Source organism: Hylaeus anthracinus, unplaced genomic scaffold (assembly GCF_026225885.1).
Source record: "Hylaeus anthracinus isolate JK02 unplaced genomic scaffold, UHH_iyHylAnth1.0_haploid 0, whole genome shotgun sequence".
Classification (NCBI taxonomy): Eukaryota; Metazoa; Arthropoda; class Insecta; order Hymenoptera; family Colletidae; genus Hylaeus; species Hylaeus anthracinus.
The window spans coordinates 10957608-10978987 of record NW_026533254.1 but is presented as its reverse complement, the minus strand read 5'-3'; the positions used below and the strand labels follow the sequence as shown (position 1 = coordinate 10978987).

Sequence of the window (21380 nt, the reverse complement as noted above, 5' to 3'; positions counted from 1 at the left end):
CATTAAATCACGTGTAACGGAGAACAGTTTGTATATAATCACGTTGAGACTTATTTTCATAGAAAGAACTTTGACAATTCATTGGTAATACTCTCACAGAGATACAAGGACAATTATGGGTTTTCAAGTATAAATGGAATTCAAGTTTACTGATACGTTACTATTTATCGCTAAATAATAATCAATTAAACATTTCAGTTCCTTCAAATCAACAGGTTAACTGTAAAATACTTCTGCAATAATGCAATGAAGATTATAAGAGATTTTAGTTTACATAAATGGCTGTAACATAGACAGACTTGCGGCACCGCTTTGAAGTTCGATGACCGAGCGCGCATAATACGAGACGCGAGACGAGTATCTCATTCGCTCTTCTCTTTGGACGATTCACGCGTGGTTTGGTCTCAGCTCGAGATACGACAGATTGATTCCTGGACTGAATCGTCGACCAACCCCGAGTAATTGCGAATTTCCGACCCCGATTTCTCTCATATAGCCGGGCACGCCTGCATTTCGTAACGTTCCATAAAGCTATTTACTATAAATTAATAAACTCTATCGAATTTCCATGGACCATAAATCACCCGGTAATCAAACCCATGGATTCCATTTTGCCCAACACTGCCATGATCTCCAACCAGACGGGCAGGGGTTGGGGAGGGGGATCCTTGGGGAAAAAAAGAGGTTAAGAACCACTGCTCTAAATGGAGCTCGGTTTAAAGCGCATCGTTGGAACTCTCTTTCTCTCTCGTTCGTTCTCTCGTTCACTCTCTCGCTCTCGCTCTAAGTAAACACCAAGAAGGGTCGTCTCGGAACAGTTCGTGGGAAACTCGCGGGCGCGCTTTAACGCACTTAAAATAATTTGTACAGCATATTATTGCACATTGTCTTTCGAGGAGCGTGGACGACGCGCCTAACGCTCTCCGGCACGAACAGTCGCGAATGGTCAACCTCTCTCGACGGAGGGACTCGTGGCGACTGGACTCGTTTGTTTTTGTTGGATTTGCTCGGGATGAGCCGGTCTCATCGTGCAGCGCACGCGTAGCAACCCGTACGGCAGCCAACCGTTGGTCGTGTGCACGGCCCTATTGTTCTTTCTGCTGTCGACCGCCTCGCGTTGCGCTTGCAGCCGATGAAGCATCGCCCCTGCCACGAGGGCAGAGATCACCGCGGAGAGAGCAACAACGATGAACAACGCGCTGAAACCGGGCATGGGCAGGCAGATACCATAAACCACTTCCTCCCGTATTCTACCTTGAAAGACCGTTACAGCTTCCGCGTGAGTGTCCGGGCTGAAGGCCAGATCGGCCTCGGAAATCACTTCGTACAGACCGCTCACGCCGACGTCCGCGCTACGTATCTTTCTGTCGGACACTACGACCGATCTCTTTCGTCTGCCGTTCGGAGACGAAAGAGGTGTCACCGGTACAGCTGTCTCACCCTCGAGATTCCGCGGACCATGAGGGAACTGATCCTGTTCGCTCTCGTATCGCGTCACTCTCGGTGGATCCTGAAAATAGATTCACTGGGTTAAGAACTAGTGGAAGATTGGGTCGCTTTTATGGTGGCGAGAATTTATTTTCTATTATTGAGATGATAACTTGAAATATTGGAAACAATGCACAGTCGGTCCCATGAATATTCGCAACCTCTATATCTATCGAAGAAATTTGTTTAAATTAAATGGCAGGTTTGACGTTTCCAAGTGTATATTTGTATAAATATGTTGATTCATATATAAATATATACATGTATAAGCTTGTTCATATTTATAATGAAAAGTTCATTTGGTAATATGAAAATTATTATATAATTCGAGTAAGAATATTTATGGGATTGACTAGTATATCGCAGTTGTTGACGTAATGTCATAAGTCACTACGTAGACTATGAAACAAGCGCTATGCAGAGATGAGAAGATGAATAGCGAGTCTGACTAGTTATGGTATAATCTCCTAAATTATACGGTGGAAGGCAGAGCACTGCTTTCCCGCTGCGAGTCAGCGGCGCGCCGTCCACGCAGCGGCAGTAGTATAAGTCCCTCATGCGCAGACACTTTATACTCGGACATACGATTAATAACTCGGAGATCACAGAGACACAGAACATCGAACGCAACTTCGCAATCCTTGACTTTCGTCTTATTTTGACACGCAGAGTCATTAACTTACGTTTTCTTGGACTAAACAAATGTCCACTAGGAAATCATTTTTAAAAATACGTTCTCATAATTACCAAGAATGGCCTCGAGAGATCGCCGTCGTCAGGATGAATCTCCTCGTCCTGTGGCTCGACTACCGGCGCCGGTAATCGGTTGCTCGTCTGCGCCTGCGCCTTCGGGACCGACTTCTCGACCCCCAAGAAGTGACCCCCTATCGAGGTCATCTCGTCACCATCTTGAATGATGTCGTCGTAAAGGGAGCCGTCCGGTTGCTCGGCTCCCCCTCCAGCGTTTTCGTTATCCTTGTCGGCGCTGTTATTGTCGTCATTGTGAACGGTGGGCGGTGCTGTGGTCTGCGAATACTGCGGTCGTATCTGATCCTTGCGCTCCTGAATGTAGTGGCCAACGGACCCGCTCAGTTGACAGTGATCCAAACAACCGTGACGACAAATCTCGACCTTGACATTGATCAAAACAACTTATCATCCGGCTGGACCGCGTCATCTACTTCGTTCTTTTTTTATTTTTTTTTTTACAACGGACGAATTTGCATAACGAACGAGTCGACGCTTTTTGTCGTGCGTTCAGCGAATTCATCGAACCTCTTTAGCAGCTGTTTGACGGTAAATATTTGTTTGCGGTTTCGCGAAAGGCTCTCCGAGTTAACGTTAGCGACAGGATCGAGCACCTTCCGAGCAGGCTCGAGTCCTCCAACTATTACGAGAAAGAAAAGTAGTAGTTTCAAGTAGACTCGAACCTCGTCGAGGCAGATTCGATTCCTCTGTAAGCACTTTGAGAAACAAAAGTCGGACTTCCTAGTAGAATGGAACCGTACGATGCTTCGTGTACTCGACAGTGTGTTCTTTAAGTGCTACTTGTAATAGGTTCGATTCCTTCAAATATTGAAATACTTGTAAGCGCAACTTTCGAATTTTACAGGTGCTCACCTTAGGATTCGAAACTAGATTTCATAGATTAGTATTTTACACTTCATACATAATCGTACGAAAATCATACACTCGAAGATTACAAAATACAACAAAAGTGAGAATAAAACTGGTATTTAGGTGAAGTTGTTTCTTCCTTTATTTATTTAAATTCCCTTCTTTTTTTAGTTAAAGTAAATTTCAAATAAAACACTTAGAAGCGTTGGGAGCTGCTTGTAACGAAATTGAAATTAAATTCGGAATGTAAAGGGTTAAAACTGAAATTGTGATTAGCGAATGGATATCACTAGCAACTTAGAATCTTGCAGAGCAGTTCTTCAAAATATTCTACAATTAGATTCGTAAGTACCTATTGATCTCAATCCCATCTTTAGCGACGACATCGAGATAAACAGGTACCTACCGATTCAATTCTACTTGGAATTGCTTCCTGTCTTTCTTAAAATGCTTCTTCCTGTGCTTGATCCCATCCCTAACACGGTAGCCTAACAACGCAATATTTCATCTGGCGATAATTACGTTCCTGATTGAAGGCCACCATGGTTTACCTTGCACTTGATGTGCACGCTGAGCGCGTCCGGGAACTTGAACGCGTGAAAGAAGGCGTAAGTGATGACTGTCGCCCGATCATCCGAGCCTCGCGCCTTCAGGAATCGGCTGATCATTTTCGGCCTAAGCACGCATCCGAACTCGTCGCTTAGCTGTATCGTGTGCCCACCACCGTCCGACGCCACGCACGACTTGACACGCATGTCGAATTCTCCTGGATCGAGATAACGAGAAAAGTTACGTTAGTTGCCTTTGATAGAAGTTCACGGTGTCTCGCGTAGAGTCGAAACAAATATAGCGATCTGCTCAAGTCGGTTTCCAAGTGTCCGTTAAGCAATCAGATGGAATTCGAACTAATTGTGCTATGGAATTAAACGTAATTGATTCAAAAGTTTTGGGGATTTAAAATTCATCTTAAAAAGGTGAGTCTCTGGTTTTTCGTAAATGTTCACTTGTGCACTTGTCCATAATCTTGAAACATCCTATAACTCGTAAGCAGAGTCGTCCTATTTCACACTCGTTAATACACGGCAATCCTGAGTGGTATCCCGCAGTTAGGCTGCTACCGTCTTGGCACCCCTGCAGTTTCCACGAGATCGCTACATTTGTTCCAGCGGTTCGAAATGTGCGTCGGTCGTTACCTCGATAATCGTTTATAGCGACGACCAGGGTGAGGGTGGAGCCGAGCGGCACTATCCCGGAGACCGGCGGCGCCCATGGTCCCTTGCCGTGTTGAATTTCCATCCAACAATCCACGTTGTCGCCTGCAATATCAATAGAACTGGCATGCTCGTATTTGTGCGACCCGGAGGTAGGGGCGGTTCGTGCTTTCTAGGCGCGACGCGCCAGGCGCAATTTATACGCGTTGCATAAATTGAAATTAAGTGGCGTGGCTGCGGTTCCACCTGTGGTAAACCGCGGGTGCACGAGTTACCGTATACGGTACCATCGTTTACCTCGTATTAAACTCTTTGCGCCGAGGGATCATCGTTTCTCCTATCCGCTACGTGTCCCGTAGTTCTCGTACACGGTAAAATGTGGCTGACGTAAACTGCTCGCACGTACATCGGGCAACGAGTGCCCGTCGCAATTGCTCTGTCGTGTCGATAGATCCCGCGGTTCCGTCTCACGGTGTTTAAAGTACATCACGATTTATCTCGGGGATCTCACGCGACCGTTCGATAGACTCCGCGACAACGTTAAGGTATACCGTGATTGTTTATTTATCGTCGATAGGCGACGTTAGACTGACGCGTACATGATGGGGGAAACCGTACCTCTGAAGTCTAATTGTATCACGTCGAGATCGGCGATCACCATCGGCGGTTTCGAGGCGGTTTTCTCGTAATCGTTGAACCACTCGCATCGCAATCGTTTCGCCTCGTCCCAGACCTCGAGCAGGTCTTTGTCGTACTGAACGACTACGGTGTTTTCGTAGAATTGGCCGTGCATGTCCGGTTTGGTGCCGCATCTGTGACGAAAAGAAGAGAATCTTTAAGATAAATTAATTCATTGATGAATGTTTGGGTATATTTTAGGGATTTCTTGTAGTATTATCTAATTCTTTGGGTGAAAATGGACCGAAAAGTCCTGTACTCTTTCGTATTATGACGCTTCGTTATTTAGATAGAAATTAACGTTGACATATGACTGATATTTAAAGATTGACACAGTTACAATGGAAACTCCTCGTATCATGTTCCAGGTTTTCCACCAGCCGCTGAAACCAATTCTCTGGCACTCTAGTCGATTATTTGTAATTGCAAACATACTCTTACTTAATCGCCCCATTAATTAATTAATCCCACGTATGGAATAAGAATATTATAGTGTCATTGCGGCTCCTCAAAGTTTTCAGATCCTCCCAAACCTGCCACAGTTGACTCTACACATTTTGAAGAACATTTTAAATAACATGTTGTCGAACAGGTTTCTCCATAAGAACTCGATCAATTAAATTTAAAGTTATCTGTGGGAACGACTTTCGACCAGATTGCCAAAGAGTGATAATTATGACATAAATTTTCTTAGTGAGACTATCCGTCGTTTAGCTCATTTTGATGCTAATTGGATCGAAATTTGTGGCACGTTATTAATTGAATCAGGGTTAAAAATAAATAGTACACTCAAAGTTGAGGAATTTCAAACGATTTGATGTCATTGCTAAGATAATGATACTGAAGATTATAAGATTTCGTTTTGCGAGTAATATTTTTATTGTTTATTTGGATTTGTAAATTAGGCTCTCAAAGTTTAAAATGGCCCACGTTTTAATCAAGGTAAACAACAAAGTCATGAATCCTCCACACGTCAGTCCCATAAATATTCGTACCTTTTATGTCTATTAAATAAATCTGCCTAAATTAAATGGTAGATGTAATATTTTTAAATAAAATTTTCATTATAAATATGTGCACGAATGAACTTTACACTTGTGTGTATTAATATTGAAATATTTATTTGAAAATAGCAAACCTATCGTTAAATTTAGATAGATTTCTTTAATAGACGTAGAAGGTAGGAATATTTATGGGACTGACTATATTTATTTCTACAGAATTTTCTATAGCCTCCATGGTAAATTATCTAGGTTTGCTTGCTAAGCATCTCTTAAATCTTTTGATAGACCCAAGTTATAGGGTCGTAGAGCCTCCCTATAAAGATATTTTTCAAGATAAGCACAGCTGAACGAGTAGATGGGAAATCTAATGGTCTTACCTCGCGTAGGCTATCCGAAAGGAGAAGAAAGTTTGCCCGGTGGAAGGCGGAACGTAGACGCATCGAGGATCGGCGTGCTGGCCTTTGGACGAGACTATGCCTTCGAAGGGTTGCGAGAACGAGAGATGCACGTCCATGTGATCCTTTCCGCACATCACTTCGAGGGATTGTATGGCTGGCATTCCTTCTGGCCTCTCCAGCGGCCAAATGTCGCTGTTGCTACCGACGCTCTTCAAGCCAACCACCTGTGCATTCAACGAACACATTTTTCTACCTTGAACTCTCGACGACCTCCTCTTCCTTTCTCACTGGTTTACCGCGGGGGATCACGAGGCACGCGTGCTACTGCCTTCTATGAATATCGTTCGGCCAGGAGCGACCCAAAGTTACGCGCGTAAATCACCAGTTAGCGGTTGTCGACGGTGGTCAGGCCATTGTGTCAAAATTTATTACGAGTTCAGCAATTCCTCGCAGTTTATGTCTGTATCTGTTGGGGATACTGTAACTCTGACGATTTCATTAATCCTTTGTGCGGCGAAATCGCGGACGCTGGATTGGGTTATCCACTCGTCGGCGACCCGAATAGCGCAGCTCTTCGTTTAGATGCCGCTTAACTATTCCGAAACTTTTCCTTTTATTTCTCGAGGAGATTTTATTCGTGGAAGTTTATTTTTCTGGGGGAATTGAATCAGTGTTTCTCAAATTAAATACAGCGGTAGTGTCGATGAATATTTTACAGAGGAAAAATAATTTCATAGTAATTTCTACGTGTTGTTTGTAACTTTGTAAGGAATTTTTTAGACGAATTGAATGACCACGGTAACAGTTGTACCTACTCTCCATAGGCTGGTAACGGAGTTATGAAGCAATTATCATACAACCCACGAGATGGATGAGATCGAGAAAGATTAACGTATCTGTATGAAATCAGGTGTTGAAGGTTGCAACTTGTATAGTTCCAGGATACAACACGCCAGTATGTCCAATCTGATTGAGTAACAGGATGGGCAAGAGTTGCGGTATAGTTACCTAGATATATAATCGGTATAAAACTTTTATAGGTTGGTTACGCTCTGAAAGTCAAGAGAGTGATCTCATAGATGTTATTTACGAACTGGGGGTATCCTGATCGTAAATTTTCGCACGATCAGCATGTAAATTCTCTGGTATTATTGTTATTCAAAATTAGTTGGTTCAGTCTTTTATCGCGTTTCCTCCGTAAGAATGGGACAATTACTGCAACGGTTTCTTCATGAAATTCCTGTTTAAAACTGCGTAAATTTATATCGAGGCAACGTGTGTCGTATGAATATTTAGATAAACGGTTGTTCACATTGTGCTTGCTACATTTTAGGTAATCCTTTTGTCAGACGTTAACCGCGATACATGTGACGGTAATTGAGAAAATTGTACACATTGCAGCTGGTTAATTACGGTTCGTTGTAGTCTACTGTTTCCCAGCTGTGTGAAACTGGGATAAATTCATAATAGAATAAGTACAACTGTTTTTATAACTGAAAATGCTCGCGTGTATAATTTTCTGTAATATCGCGGTGCATGAAATTCTACAAGACGTACGTGACTTTTCAAGTATCAAGATCGCAATTGGAATTAGCTTCTCGAGAATTCTTCTTAGAGGATGGAGTATCCGATTCTCGAGGAATCTTGCTTGTTAATGAAAGCAATCTATTCCTGACCCTATTTAATTTAGAACCCCAATAAAGATCACGACGAAGCCAAAGGAAGAGTCTCATGCCAGTACATCATCCTCCGGGATATTCATCGTTCGCCTAACACTCGCAAGCACCGCTCGGAACAGAGACTTTACTATTTATTCTCGAGGATGCAAACCGTAAGTCGTCTTAAGCTATATGCAGGAGAGATTACTTAACGACTGCCGTAATAGCCGATCCATCGTTCATTACGCGTACCGGTTCGAAGCATAGAAGATACCCTTGTCGTGAATTGTGAAATTATTATCGCGCGTGCACCAATCGCAGCCCGCGCGCACCCATGTAGATCATCCTGGGATGAGCTTTACTCGGTAACGTACAGGATATTCCCCGTGCGCGTTAGCAACCGATAAAAAACCAAGTTACAGCCTTCGAAACGGTCTGTTACCAATGAGCTAAAACCGAATGAGATACAAATCAACCGCGACGGCTCGAATAGCGAGTTATATCCCGAACGAGCGCCTCGACGAGACCTATCCCACGGCGTCTATAATTTCGCGTGTCCAGCGTCGTTATTTTCAATCAGACGTTGCCGATTGTGTCATTACGGTTATCGTAAACTACTCGTTGCAACATTCATCCGCGGCGCGTCTACTCTGACCGTAAATCCCGCGGCGATGAATGAGCGACTCTCGTTCCGACGATACAACGGATCCTATTAGGTCGTAGCAAATGAAATATTCGATCGGTCGAAGATCGATTGCGATTAATAAAGTGCCCACGGAGTAAGGTAGGAAGTAGCGGTAGTTGAGCGTGGAGTAGCAAATCATAGTGAATGGATATTAAATGAGCGGGAAATGACGACCGAAAGGATGGTGGATTCATTTCTCAAAAATGAGTGGGAGGAAGTTGTATAGAGTAAAATTACTATTTTCTTTTACAGTGATTGCCTTCAAAAACTGCGATAAAAGCATTGTTAATAATTGAGTGATTTTAGGAAGAAATTTGAAGTACATGGATCAAATTGCCAAGCTTAGTAGTCTTAGAACTATGTTGATCCTTTATAGAAGCAATTCTGTTTTTGGAGAATTTTCAACATGAATTAGAATATTTAAATTTGAGTATAGGAATACATAGCTTCGCTCTAATGCGTGGAGGGGGTAGGAGTCAGGCGAGAGGCCCAACCCATAGACTGCCTCAACGAACCAACGCTTCAAAAATATAAAGGAGGTTAGTTACAAGAGTTTGAAACATTGAAACCTGATCTAAGCAGTCATCCAGAAGGCAATTATCATTTCCTGGTGCCAAAAACAGTATCTTCCTATTCCCCCAATGCTCTGAGGTCCAACCCATAGACAAACTCAACGAACTCAACGCTTCGAAGACATAAAGCATTTTAGTTATATAAGAGCATGAAACGTTGAAACCTAATCTAAGCAGCCATCCAGAAGGCAATTATCATTTCCTTGTGGCAAAAACAGTATCTCCCCAATGCCCCAATGCTCTGGTTCCAACTGATCCTAGTTTTTTTTCCTCCCTCGTCCCATATCCCGAAGATCCAAGAATCCCGAGGACGGGAGTCAGAGGCGCGCAGGCCGTGGGAGATTAGGCGTGTTCGTCCGCAAGGATTTCTAGAAATGTCTCCGCTCTGCGTGCATTCTTCGGTACGTCTTTGGGCGTATTACCTCGAACCCAGCGTACTAACACGACCGAATGGGTCGGGCTCAGCCGCAGAAAATCCGCGACACGTACGCGTAAGTGAGCATCGTCGAAGGAAGGTGTTCCCCGCGTATATGCCCGTGGCTTGCTCGCGCGCAATGCTGTAACGGGAGAGGCGTCTTTACCGCTGCATTAACGGTCGCCGTTTTTCGCGCAAGTGAAAACAAGTTTCTGCGCTCTTACAATCGCACTGTTAAATGACAACGTTTCATTAGAAATGATTACGCACCTGGCATACGCCTGGACCACGCGCGTGTGTGCGTCCGCGACGCTGGTCGCGAGAGAGCCTTGTTTTTCCGTGCTCGTCCGTCCGTCGTCTCCGCCGCGCCTCGATTCATGCTCGACATCGAGGATCGGCGAATCAACGGAGAACGATTTTCGATACCCATTGCTGCCATTGTACGCAAAGTGCGAGACACGGCGACACTTCGCAGGATGATTCGATAGAAAAATAGCGTCACGGAAACGAATGGCGATATTTTCGGGATTATATCATCGTTCCAACATCTAAGTCAGTGGTTCCCAAACTTTTTTGTCCTACCGCTCCCTTTCCAGAAAAACTATTACTTAGCGCCCCCTGGAAATTAATTTTTTGTTAATTTTAATAGCAATTAATACGAAATATATATGTATTAATGTTTATACCTTTTTCGTAAAATATAGAAAGGTGTAAATTAGAAACATCGAACTTTGAAATTATGAAACTATTTATTGAACTCGGAATAGAATGTAATACAAAAAAAAAAGTTAAAACATTCGAAATCATCTTAACGAGAAGGATGAATCTGGTGTGCTGCTAACAATTTAGTTATCCTCGGCTTTATTTTCGTCAGCAGTAATCTTAAATCACCGCGATTTACTATTCGCAATTGGTTTCTTTTTTTTTTGTTAATAAATTGGTTACTGCACCGAACCCACGTTCCACTGAATATGACGAAGGAAATGCAATTAAGAACTTTTGAATTATAGCCCACATTGGCCGTCAGCGTCCTCCTAAATCGCTGCAGCATCCACCAGGGGGCGGTGGTCTAAGTCTTTTACTTCGAGTTCAACCAAGAGTCCTATTATTCGGATAGATTTTCCTCGCGTTTGGGAAAAGCAAAATCGAAGCTATAGAAATCGTCGAGGTCGCCGCGAACGAGCGAGGTTCTATCTCCGCCATCTATCAACCTGGGGACAATGCGCCCGTGCTTTCGAACGTGAAACGAATGGCAAACGATATTTATATTACGCGTCGCGGTCTGAAGCAATTCGCAGGGATATAGACTTTACGATTCCGCGGCGGTTCGTCGCAACAGCGAATATATCAGTATTCCGAGTGACTCGAACGTGAGGCGCGCAGGTAGGTGAGTTTCCCATCGCGGCTCTTCTAGCGTTCGAATACTAATGCCCGTCTCGGTGCTCGATTGTGCTGCTCGTGACACGCGGAAATAGCTTCCTCTCTGCCCGCTTATGCGCTTGTCTTTGCTTGGGACGAGCGTCTATTTCTCCCCGTCACGTTCCTTCGAGTGGATACCCATGAAGCATCCAGCGGTGGTTCGCGATTCAAAGACCGATGCCGAAAAATGATTGCCGTTTTATGGGAAAAAACAATCATTTGGTACAAATTTTTATGTACGGTGCGTTTATAGATTCTAGGGATGCCATTTCATCGGATTTTTCCACTTTTTCTTTCATGGAGTTAATCGATTCGTGCAATGTATAAAAGTATAAAATAATAGAAATTTGACTGATAATCCAGGATAATAATATGGTACAAAAGTAATTCTTGAATTTCTCATGGTTCTTTTAATCCAGCATTGCTTCATACAGCAATTAATTGCACGGTCTAGTCGCACCTATGGCGAAGCTTGCTGGGTCAGCCTCACTGATGAGGCTCCTAACAACACACAATGAAAAGTCGAATGTTCCCGGCGAAAGACCTAAATTACAGGTTCCTCCGATGTATCGAACAAAAGAAATGATGAATCTCCGTGTGTAATTTAGATTACCTTCCAAAATGAAACCGTTACTTTACTTGTAAGAAGTTGAATCATACCCCGACTAACAATCGCTTTTTAATTTGAGTACGAAATAAAACGAATTTGTTACAATGTCGATCGTACCACCAGTATCGTTTAAATATATGTATACTGTATTTTACTACAAAATTCTAATGTGTAGGACAGTCCTTACATCTTCTGTGAAATTATAAAACCTGTAAACGCGTTGCTCCTTCAACGGATAATTATTCGCGCACATGCATCATATCGTTCGCTATTAAGATCAAAAGATCCACAGTGTATAGAGTTTCTTACGTGCCTGGTAAGCAATGAGAACAAGCAGTCATGTTACGGGGATGATAAACCAGCAAAGAAAGAACGACTACGTCAAAACAACGTGATTAATCAACAGAAAAGATTAAGTAACGTGGATGGGCAGACATGTTACGCAGATGTTGAAACGAGCAAAGAGAAGACTACAACGTCAAAACAACGTGATGAATTAATGGAAGAGACTTTTGAAGAACTTGCGATCCTGGTGAGAACACGTGTCATTGATTTGTTATTAACCTGTACTCTGCTAAAGGCAATATTAAATATTTGGTAATAATTAACGAATCATTTATTTTAATATGTACAATGGCATCCATATTAGATTAGATCCACAATTGAGGACACAAAATCGAACAATTACCGACACTATCGTTTAGGGCGAATGTCATTTGTGGATATGAAGGAGGGCCAGTTTTCCTCGAAAACAACACTATTAGAATCTTTTTTCCATACTAATTTTATTCGAAGTTAACCCTAAAAATTGAATTGCATTAGTACGATCAAAAAAAAGATAATTCAGGTTTTGAAAGGGTTAACCATATCCACGTATAAAATTCCACAGAGCGGTCATTGCCAAGATCGCCTGGCTTTACCTGCCCGAGCAGATTGCAAGCGAAGATCTATCTCTCTTTTCGCAGAAGCCATATCGTGGATTTAAAACAAGACGCGGCCAACGGTCCCTCGGTTGCTTTGCATACACGTAAAGAAATCCATGAAAGTTGGCGAGTGCACGGTCCTCCGTGGGACGAATAATAAATCCAGCAGCGCGAACAATATGGACACGGAAGCGCATAAATTTGCCAAGGAGCAGACACGCGAGAGGACGCGACGCATTTCCTGCGCGAGACCGCAGTAAGAGGTCTCACTCCGCAGACGCAATAACGTCGCGGGGCCAATAGGTTGCGCAGGGGTCCTGAATAACTTTCAGAGGAAGCAGGTGCAGAGGGAAAAAGAGGAAAAGAAGGTCGCAAGACACGCGTAACGGTACCTAGAGTAGGCAATATCCGCTTGTGAGCCGACGAGTCTCCCGCTGCGTCATCGCATTGTCATCGAACTATGACGAATTTCTCATTGGGAGTCGTTTCAGAACGCGCCACGTTCCATCCATTCTCTGTTCGTACCTGGATGGTGGCCAGGGGGAGGAGGGAACGCTTTTCCCCCCACCTTTCGTCCATCGTTTCTCGTTCTGAACGGTACCCCCTTGTCAGGGTTTTACTCCTAAGCCCGTTAGCCTTTAATTAAGGGATCCACGAGGAGTATGGCGGCGTTAGGAAACATACTCGAAATTATAGACCGTTAACGGAATTGGTGGCCGAACCTCGGCACGATCTACGATTCGATTGTCTCGACAAAAGGATGCGCTGGGAGATAAGAGAATCTGCGAGGAGTTGCGCGATTGCTGGACCATGCAACGACTACGGTCTTGTTGGCTATGGGAATCCCAGGCATGCGGTCTTATTCGACGCGGTGCCACCATTAGACTGGAGAATCGTCCGTAATGAACCACAAGCATTCGTTGCAACTTAATGGAAGGGGCAGGCGGGCGATGGGATCGGTGTCGAGAAATTTTTCTCTTTTATCGTTCGGTACTTACTTAACCCATCGAACCTTTGAGTGCAAGAGAAAATTTTCATTCATATTCGAGAATAGCCAGACAATTTTAACACGACGAATGGCACATCATATATGAGTGACAGAGCTTTTCACCAAGGAAATTCAACAATTAATTTCAAGGGTTAATTTATTTCAGGCTTCCATAGGACGACCAACGTCATCGCACTCGTACAAACCCGTTTCGATCCAAGTTACGCGATTCGGAATCGCAGGAAATGCTGAACAGATCAAACGAAACAGCATTTGCCAGGCATGTGGTTTAAACAACTCGACGACGCATCGCGAGGTAGCACAATTGCGTTTATCCGACCCGCGTACGATACCTATTGCGCGGGCAAATGTAAACAGACGTTCCCCATGCAGGCTTCACAGAGGCTAACCGTTAGACCAATATTGAATTACATTTTCCATGTGGGTCCGCTCCTAGTGGTATCCGCAGCCGTTTTGCTCGCGTTATGGCAGATGCATGCACGTTCGTTAATTGCAGTATCACTCACCATATAGATCATCATACGTAGCAACCTCCACACCCCTGGCATCCTGGAGGTCCCAGCCTCTCACGATGAGATACGCTTCCCTGGAAAGACAAACGTTCGTCGTTAGGAACGGCGGATGATGCTCTAATCGCACGCAATCTAGCCAGGCCCGTAGGAATTCGCAGCCGGATCTATTTTAATTTATCCGACCACCATGGTCTAGCGAGCAAATTAACTGAACACCGGCCGGCCAGGTCGCGGTTCGAATCCCAAGGAGGTCTCCCGGCGCAAAATTGATTTGCGAAGAGAAATCATGGTCATGGGGTTTCACGAGTGTACGTGTGCCCGATCCATTCTGCGGAATCAGGATACGCGTTACAAGTTTAGATAAATAAGATCGATACCGATATAACGATGGGGCACACAACTCGATGCAACATAGTAGCCTCTCGAACGATTACGCGTTATTCGGGAAATTATCGAGCGGAGGTAATCGCGATCGAAGCTTGGGACTACGCGTACTACATGATATTTAAGATTCGGACGGGGTGCTATTAAGCGATATCGTTAGGAATACGGTGTTGGTACATTTATCTCTGATGTACGAGATATGAAACGGATTTCGTACCTCGAATGACTTGACAATCTTGATGGCCGGTAATTAGTTCGTTTGTGGGCCGATGGTGAACGACGATGGATGTTTTAATCGGGTGTTTAGGGAATGTGTGGGAATTAGGAGACGATAAATGTGTCTTTAGGGGTGATAAATTGGACAGATATGTCACTTTTATCACTGTCACATTTTAGGTATAAAAGTAATCTTCGCACTACAGTAATTCTTTTTCGTCTTCTCACTCCTCCAAAAAAAAAAAAAAAAAAGATGTTTAAATAGTATTCAAGAAAATTTTAAACACAACGTAACGCGCAAGGAAACTTGACTGTTAAAACGTGCGCAACACAAACATTGATTAAACATCGGAACTAGTACGGACACGCTGACATTAATCGTCCGACCCTGGAGTAACAAGTTTCATACATTTTCGTATCGGTAACTCTACTCTCGGCTAGCAATGACCTACCGATAAGTATCGTTCGACTTTTACGTTGATTTATCGCACGAGATACCTCGCGAAGATAGCGAATACAGTTGCCTTTACCCTATGGAGCAACGTTTTAAATGCTATGGGGGGAGCCTGGAGGGAGGGGGGGGGGGGAGTTACAACTTACAACCGGCGCGTTTGTAGAATAACCTACTCACCAACGGTTCTTTGTTGATTAGGATGTAGTCGCAACGGAGTTGTTAATGAATCGATAAGCGATACGTTACCGGTTCGGGTAGTTCCTCGAGCGTCATTCTAATTGCAGTTTTGCGTACAGTACAGGCAACCTCGATCGATGCGATCCATGTTTTCGTCGACAACAATATCGACCCCGGAGGATGTAAATGATAGGATATCGTAAATACAGAGAAGCTCAAACGTTTGGCTACGCTTGTACACATCACAGTGGTAAATGAAATATGCCGAGGAAAATCAGTCAATTACAACAATGGGGGTATCGTGCAACGTTCACGTGGCTTCTGATGTTGAATTGCTTCATTTTCTCTGTCAAGATTAGTTTCTGCCTAGAGATGTTCGTACAACCTCTTCGTCGAAACATTGTACCTAATACTGTCTCGTAATTTGCTCGGTTGTAAGATCAGTGGAAGGAAAAGAAAGATTGTTGATTGATTTTAAAATTGTTTACCTCCTCCACTTGATTCTACGCGTGTTCGACAACCGTTGATTGATATGAATATCAATTAGATAATTGAGAAAATTAATCAAGCCTCGCCACGCCGATTGATATTCAGCATTAAGAGGAACGTAAAACAAGAACGACGCAGAAATAAAACGTCTCGATGATCGCACAGCTAGATGGAAACCTGTTCCCCGTGACCATTCATAAAACTGTGGTCCGCTCCGCGGCTAAGTATTTATGAGTTATTTACGCTGATGGATTTACCGCGGAGTCTCGATCGTATTTAGCGGCGGAGATCAATCGTTTGGGCGCCCCTAATGGACTAGACATCTACGATTTCGCGATTAGCTTTACGACTGTCGCGAATATTGTTAATACGGTTCGATCAGCGTTGTGTCACGGAAATGCTTTCAGGCACTTCGTGCTATTTAGCACACTTTATGGGATAATACTACGGATTTTAATGAGACTTGGATACATACGTATATTGAAGGCTTTACTGACGTTTGAAGATCTAATTCCGAAAATTTCATGTGGAGTTTGCGTGTAAAATAATACGGTTCGATGTTTGTCACGAGGTTTCGAGTCTTGGATTCAAGTCACCTTTAAGCAGAGTCATCAAGCAAAACTTATATTAGGTTGTCCCAAAAGTCTCTTTCGTAATTTGCACTCAATTATTTTGTGTGACAGTGTTTATATAAATAGACAATCTAATTTCTCAGATATTGATGTTGTAACAGTGATGGAGCAAAATGAATCGTACACGATTCGATAATGTAACATTAGACGTAAAATGTTGTGTTTGTATTACTTATTAATAAAACGAAAGAAACTTTTGGGATAACCTAATATTAACGCTTCACCGACCGGTAGCTCGTTAATCGTCTCTTTTCCATGGCAAGCAATGCTTATTTATTACCGAGAAAGTACGATCCCATTGTATGCTCCCATTATTATGTGAATTATGAAATATTATTGTAGTATCCGCGCTTCCCATACCCAACAATAAGGAGTCGCGTAGGTAAAGCGGTCGACTGCGAGGATCGTGGGTTCGAATCCCCGTGCCTTATTTTTCGTTCAGACTCCTACATTATGTACATTCAGTACATCACATCTAAACTTTACCAAAATCTTCACCTTTACCCCGAAAATGATTAAAAATCTCGTAACACCATTATAAAGCAAAATCACAGCATATCAATGGCTCCAGTGTTCATAGTTCGTTCCCCTGTCAGATTAAAATCTTCGCTTCGCCAAGGTTTCGATTGACAACGGTCGCCTTACAACCTCGTTCCCCTAATGACTGGATAAAGACTGTGATACGACCGCTCGAAGCGATTCGTTCTTCTCTCGTCCGTGGTTCCATTCACCAAAGTCCTCGCCATCGACCAACGAACAGTCGGACACTTTTTTCCTCGTGTCCTGTGTTGCTCGCCCAAGTAGACATCAGCTAGCAAATCCCCGATAATCTATCCTTTTTTATGATCCTTTCGTCGCTCTGAGGATGAAAGTTCTCGCGTATTAAAATCCTTTTTCAGCGTGACTTAATTCTGACAAGGGCAACGTTTTTGTCCAACATTGGTATTCGAACTTGGTTCCCTGGAAACACGATCGCCACGTACCGACTGACCGCGAAATGACTTCCTCGAATTCTTGTTCTTTCACTTCTTCAGCGGTTTCTGGCGCAATTCATTAGGCGTAAAATCAACAATCCTTAATTGTTTTGCAGCTTCTCCCACTGCAATTAGATCAAAAATTTCACGCCCTATCGTACAAACAATTAGAGATAGAAGGCCTACTAAGAAGGCCACATCTGGGACTCTCCTCTCTCAAATGAAACCTCATGAATCCACCACAAGCCCTCAGGGGGCTGTGGCTGTGCTTGGTCGCAACTACAGTACGGGTTCGGCGATCCCGAGGTACCCCAGCCTCATGTAGGCCCATTGGGCCTGAATATAACAGAGTGATAAGAATGTAACATGTAAAAGAGAAAGAAGTATGTAAATATGTTCCGTAAAGTATAGTAAGAAAGTGTCTCAAAGCCACAAATATTGTAGATTAACTTTAAACACATTCTATTATTAATTATGTTGAAAATAGATTGCAAACTACGTAGTAATCTAATAATACTGATGGAACCTCTAAATTTTTCAATTGAAAAATAAAAAATTTTCAATTAATGAAAAGAAGACTAAATATGTACAAAAATTACTTTTTAGTTTCTATGAACAAAAATGATGTCGAGTGCAACTCGACATAGGAGTGCAAAGAGTTCAAATAAACCAACCGATCTCAATCCACCACAAAACCAGTTTTCTAAAACATCCAGATATTTGTATCGTCGCTATCAGTTTCCCCTCATTGAAAAATATACAAACAATCTTGAGGACAACTCCCGTTACAAAAAAACTCTCACTTGCAAACGATGGTTATATTTAGATCGTAGACAGTGTCACGATGTCAATTGCGAGGCTCCCAGAGATAGAGCAAATAGGAGAGGCTGACAGGGTGGCTGGTGGATTGGCGTGCAGCTGAGTACGCCCACTGTCGCGCGGAGGACGTTAATTAAAACTGAGTTTACAACTGTGTTCTACGCATAAGTGGCACGTCGCGGATTACGACCGATAGAACGTCAGCGTTTGCGACTATCCACGTGTGCGGTTGGCTGATGGCTCTTTGTTGCGGGGCGTATTTAATTAATGCGGCAGCGACGCCCGCTGAGAGGCACGGGGCTGCTTTCGTTCTGAATTTGCATCGACGAATGTCGAACAATTACAGCTGATTGGTTAACGACTCGTGGCCGCCGGTGAAGAACTATCCGTGCCTATCCTACCGGAACCATCGGACGTTGCCGATGGCTACGCTCGATAGGCGCAAGAAAACCGTAAAATCACGCGAATCGAGATCGAATTAAGAAGGTTCCCATAAAACTTGGACACGCCTGGTGCTAGAATCTAATTGCAGAATTTTAATGCAATGAAATTGAAGAAATGCATTCAAAATGAATAAAAATACAGAATTATGTGAAAATTATTTTAATTAAACGTACAATGTTTTATTAAAAATAGTTATATATAATCAGAGTTTCATTCGTATAAACGACATTTCATATGTACCAATCTAATAATTTCTTACTAGCATTTCCAGAATTTCATTTAGGAATTATATTGGATGAGTACATAAGATCGTCATTGAGATCCTCGAGGGATATGCAGCAATTCGCGTACCTACAAATGTCAGCCGTAAAATTGATGTACAAACTGAATCTTCCTGCAAAAAGTGCCACGTAAATCCAGGGGCCATGCACCGTTCAACCGGAAACTGTGTTACGTACTTTACCCGAGTACAGGCCAACGAGGTTTTGTCACACACATACTACACGTTTACCGCGGCATAGAAAAGAGGCTTTCGTACCCCCCTCGACGTCATCTAATCCATCGATCAGTGATGCAGGTCATCTTTCGATCGCTCCGGGACACACAAGTCTCGTTTCACGGAATTCCCACGGTGTCCGCGATTATTGCAATGGGGAATTGTTGAAAAATCGGGAACATCGAACATTCGAACAGTGAGGGCATATCTTTCAAGCATCTTAACACACACGTACACATACGCCGACGATTTCCGCGGAGACCATCCGAGGAGGTAGGCAAGTAAGACATTCCACGGATGTTTAGAAGCTGGAATGCTTCAAAGGGCCAGTCGGATTGCACGTATCGCTGTAACGGTGTCTCCTACTCGCCACTTCTGGGACTGGCAATAGATCCCACGCTAATAATTTCCCCGTGGCATCCTCTCACGGGATCGCGACGACGTCGTTTTCCAGACGGTTTCTGTTTCGTCGATACCGGCGAGCCAGCACGCGTCGCGGCTGCGATTTGTCTTCGCCAATGAAGCATCTTCTCGACATCGCGCAGCTAATTCGTTCTGGAATTTCCCGCGTGGGTAGAATTCTGTAACCATGCGCTAGGGGAAAGAAAGGTGGCAAGGGGAACCTTCGGAATTGGAGGCAATTTCGATGAAACCATGATGAGATTTTTGTTCTAGAGCGTTTAGTATAAATGAATGTTTCGTTTGGAATCTATAGATCTTCAAATGATTTTTTTTTATTTTAGGCTTTGTGCTGTGCACCCAAGAATAAAAGGATACATTGGTGAAAATATGAAGAGATGTTTAGTTCTGGAGAGTTTAGTATAAATCAATGTTTTCTTAGGAATCTATAGATCTACAAATTTTTTATTTTAGGCTTTGTGCCTGTGCACCCAAGAAGACAAGGATTGATGAAGAACCCATATTAGTACATATTCTCATGTTGATATATGTATATGTATGTGTTTGTCGGATATAACCAGAGTGTCTTGATCGCGTTAGTTACGACTGGAGACCGCTACGATGCTAATATCGCGGCGATTAATTTCTGATACGTTAAGACGTTGTAAATTAGCAAGTTTATCAGCTCCATGCGTTTCAGGAAGGATTATTTCATAGTCTTGAGACTTTCTACGCTTTATCTCCTTTTTTCTGTCTGATATCTCGTGAATTATTAGTTTCCTTAAACCTGTGGTATCATTGCAACATTTACACTAGTGGTATTGACCTGGTTGTATATTGGTGACCTAGGGAAAGAATGAGTAGATTATTTGACTGTTAACAATTTTTCTATCCTATCACGTACTCATTCAAGAATTTTCTCTGCACTTTGAAACCAGACTTTGAGTCCCTCAGTATCGCATTATTTATTATACCATGATAACCAACAGAAAAAATTCAAGTATCGTGGATGAAAACATGTCACAGTAGTGGAGCATGCGAGGTGTATAGCTGTTTTGCAATACGACCATGACTTGACGATTAATAAAAACTTTCGAATTACAAGCGTAAATCACGATTATGGCTTCCGCGGTATTCACCGTCCTCGCGCAGGCAATGTCTTAGATCCGAGGGACCTCGTAACGTACGAATTATTCTCGGAATGCGCGAGGAACATATGTATATCGTCGTAGTAGGATTCGTAGATCTCCCGCGGCTAACCATCGTTAATTCTCGCGGCTCTTCGTAATTTGTAAGTGTCACCGGAGTGAACGGTAACTTATTCCAAAAGCGAATATCTCGTAAAAAACCGAAGGAGGTAAAGCGAGTGTCACCCGATCATCACGGATCCGCTATACTAACGACGAAAGACAAAACTCGTTCCGTGGGAAGCGATCGCTTAGATTCGACGATAAGTGACGATTAATTATTATCGCGTATAAATGTAAATGTCGCTTTTATAACTGCTCGAGCGGATATTCGTTAAATGGAAGACGAGAGAATCGTTCGCTTGGGGGCCTCTTACCATCGAAGGTGCTTCGACCTATTTTATCAGTATACTATTTTTAGATTATACGATCAGTTTTTTTTTTTTATATACATACAACGTTGGATACAATTTTATATTTTGAAATTTATGTAAATTCCATCGGATTTGA

General features: G+C 43.1%; 1 protein-coding gene across 2 annotated transcripts in view; it reads right to left on the bottom strand.

Annotated features, from left to right (window-relative positions):
* Window positions 1-921: 921 nt before the first annotated feature.
* Window positions 922-21380, bottom strand: part of LOC128896354 (uncharacterized) — a 36875-nt gene continuing 16416 nt past the window's right edge. Inside the window, exons 2-8 of one of the 2 annotated variants that reach the window (XM_054159695.1) lie at window positions 14194-14273; window positions 6376-6620; window positions 4935-5128; window positions 4299-4421; window positions 3657-3871; window positions 2236-2619; window positions 922-1510 (exon numbers count right to left, since the gene is read on the bottom strand). In XM_054159695.1, coding sequence (XP_054015670.1) covers window positions 947-1510; window positions 2236-2619; window positions 3657-3871; window positions 4299-4421; window positions 4935-5128; window positions 6376-6620; window positions 14194-14235 — 1767 coding nt within the window. In that variant the 5' untranslated portion in view covers window positions 14236-14273 and the 3' untranslated portion in view covers window positions 922-946. Of the gene's footprint in view, window positions 1511-2235; window positions 2620-3656; window positions 3872-4298; window positions 4422-4934; window positions 5129-6375; window positions 6621-14193; window positions 15281-21380 lie in introns of those variants that run through there. The other variant, XM_054159696.1, reaches the window with a different exon arrangement.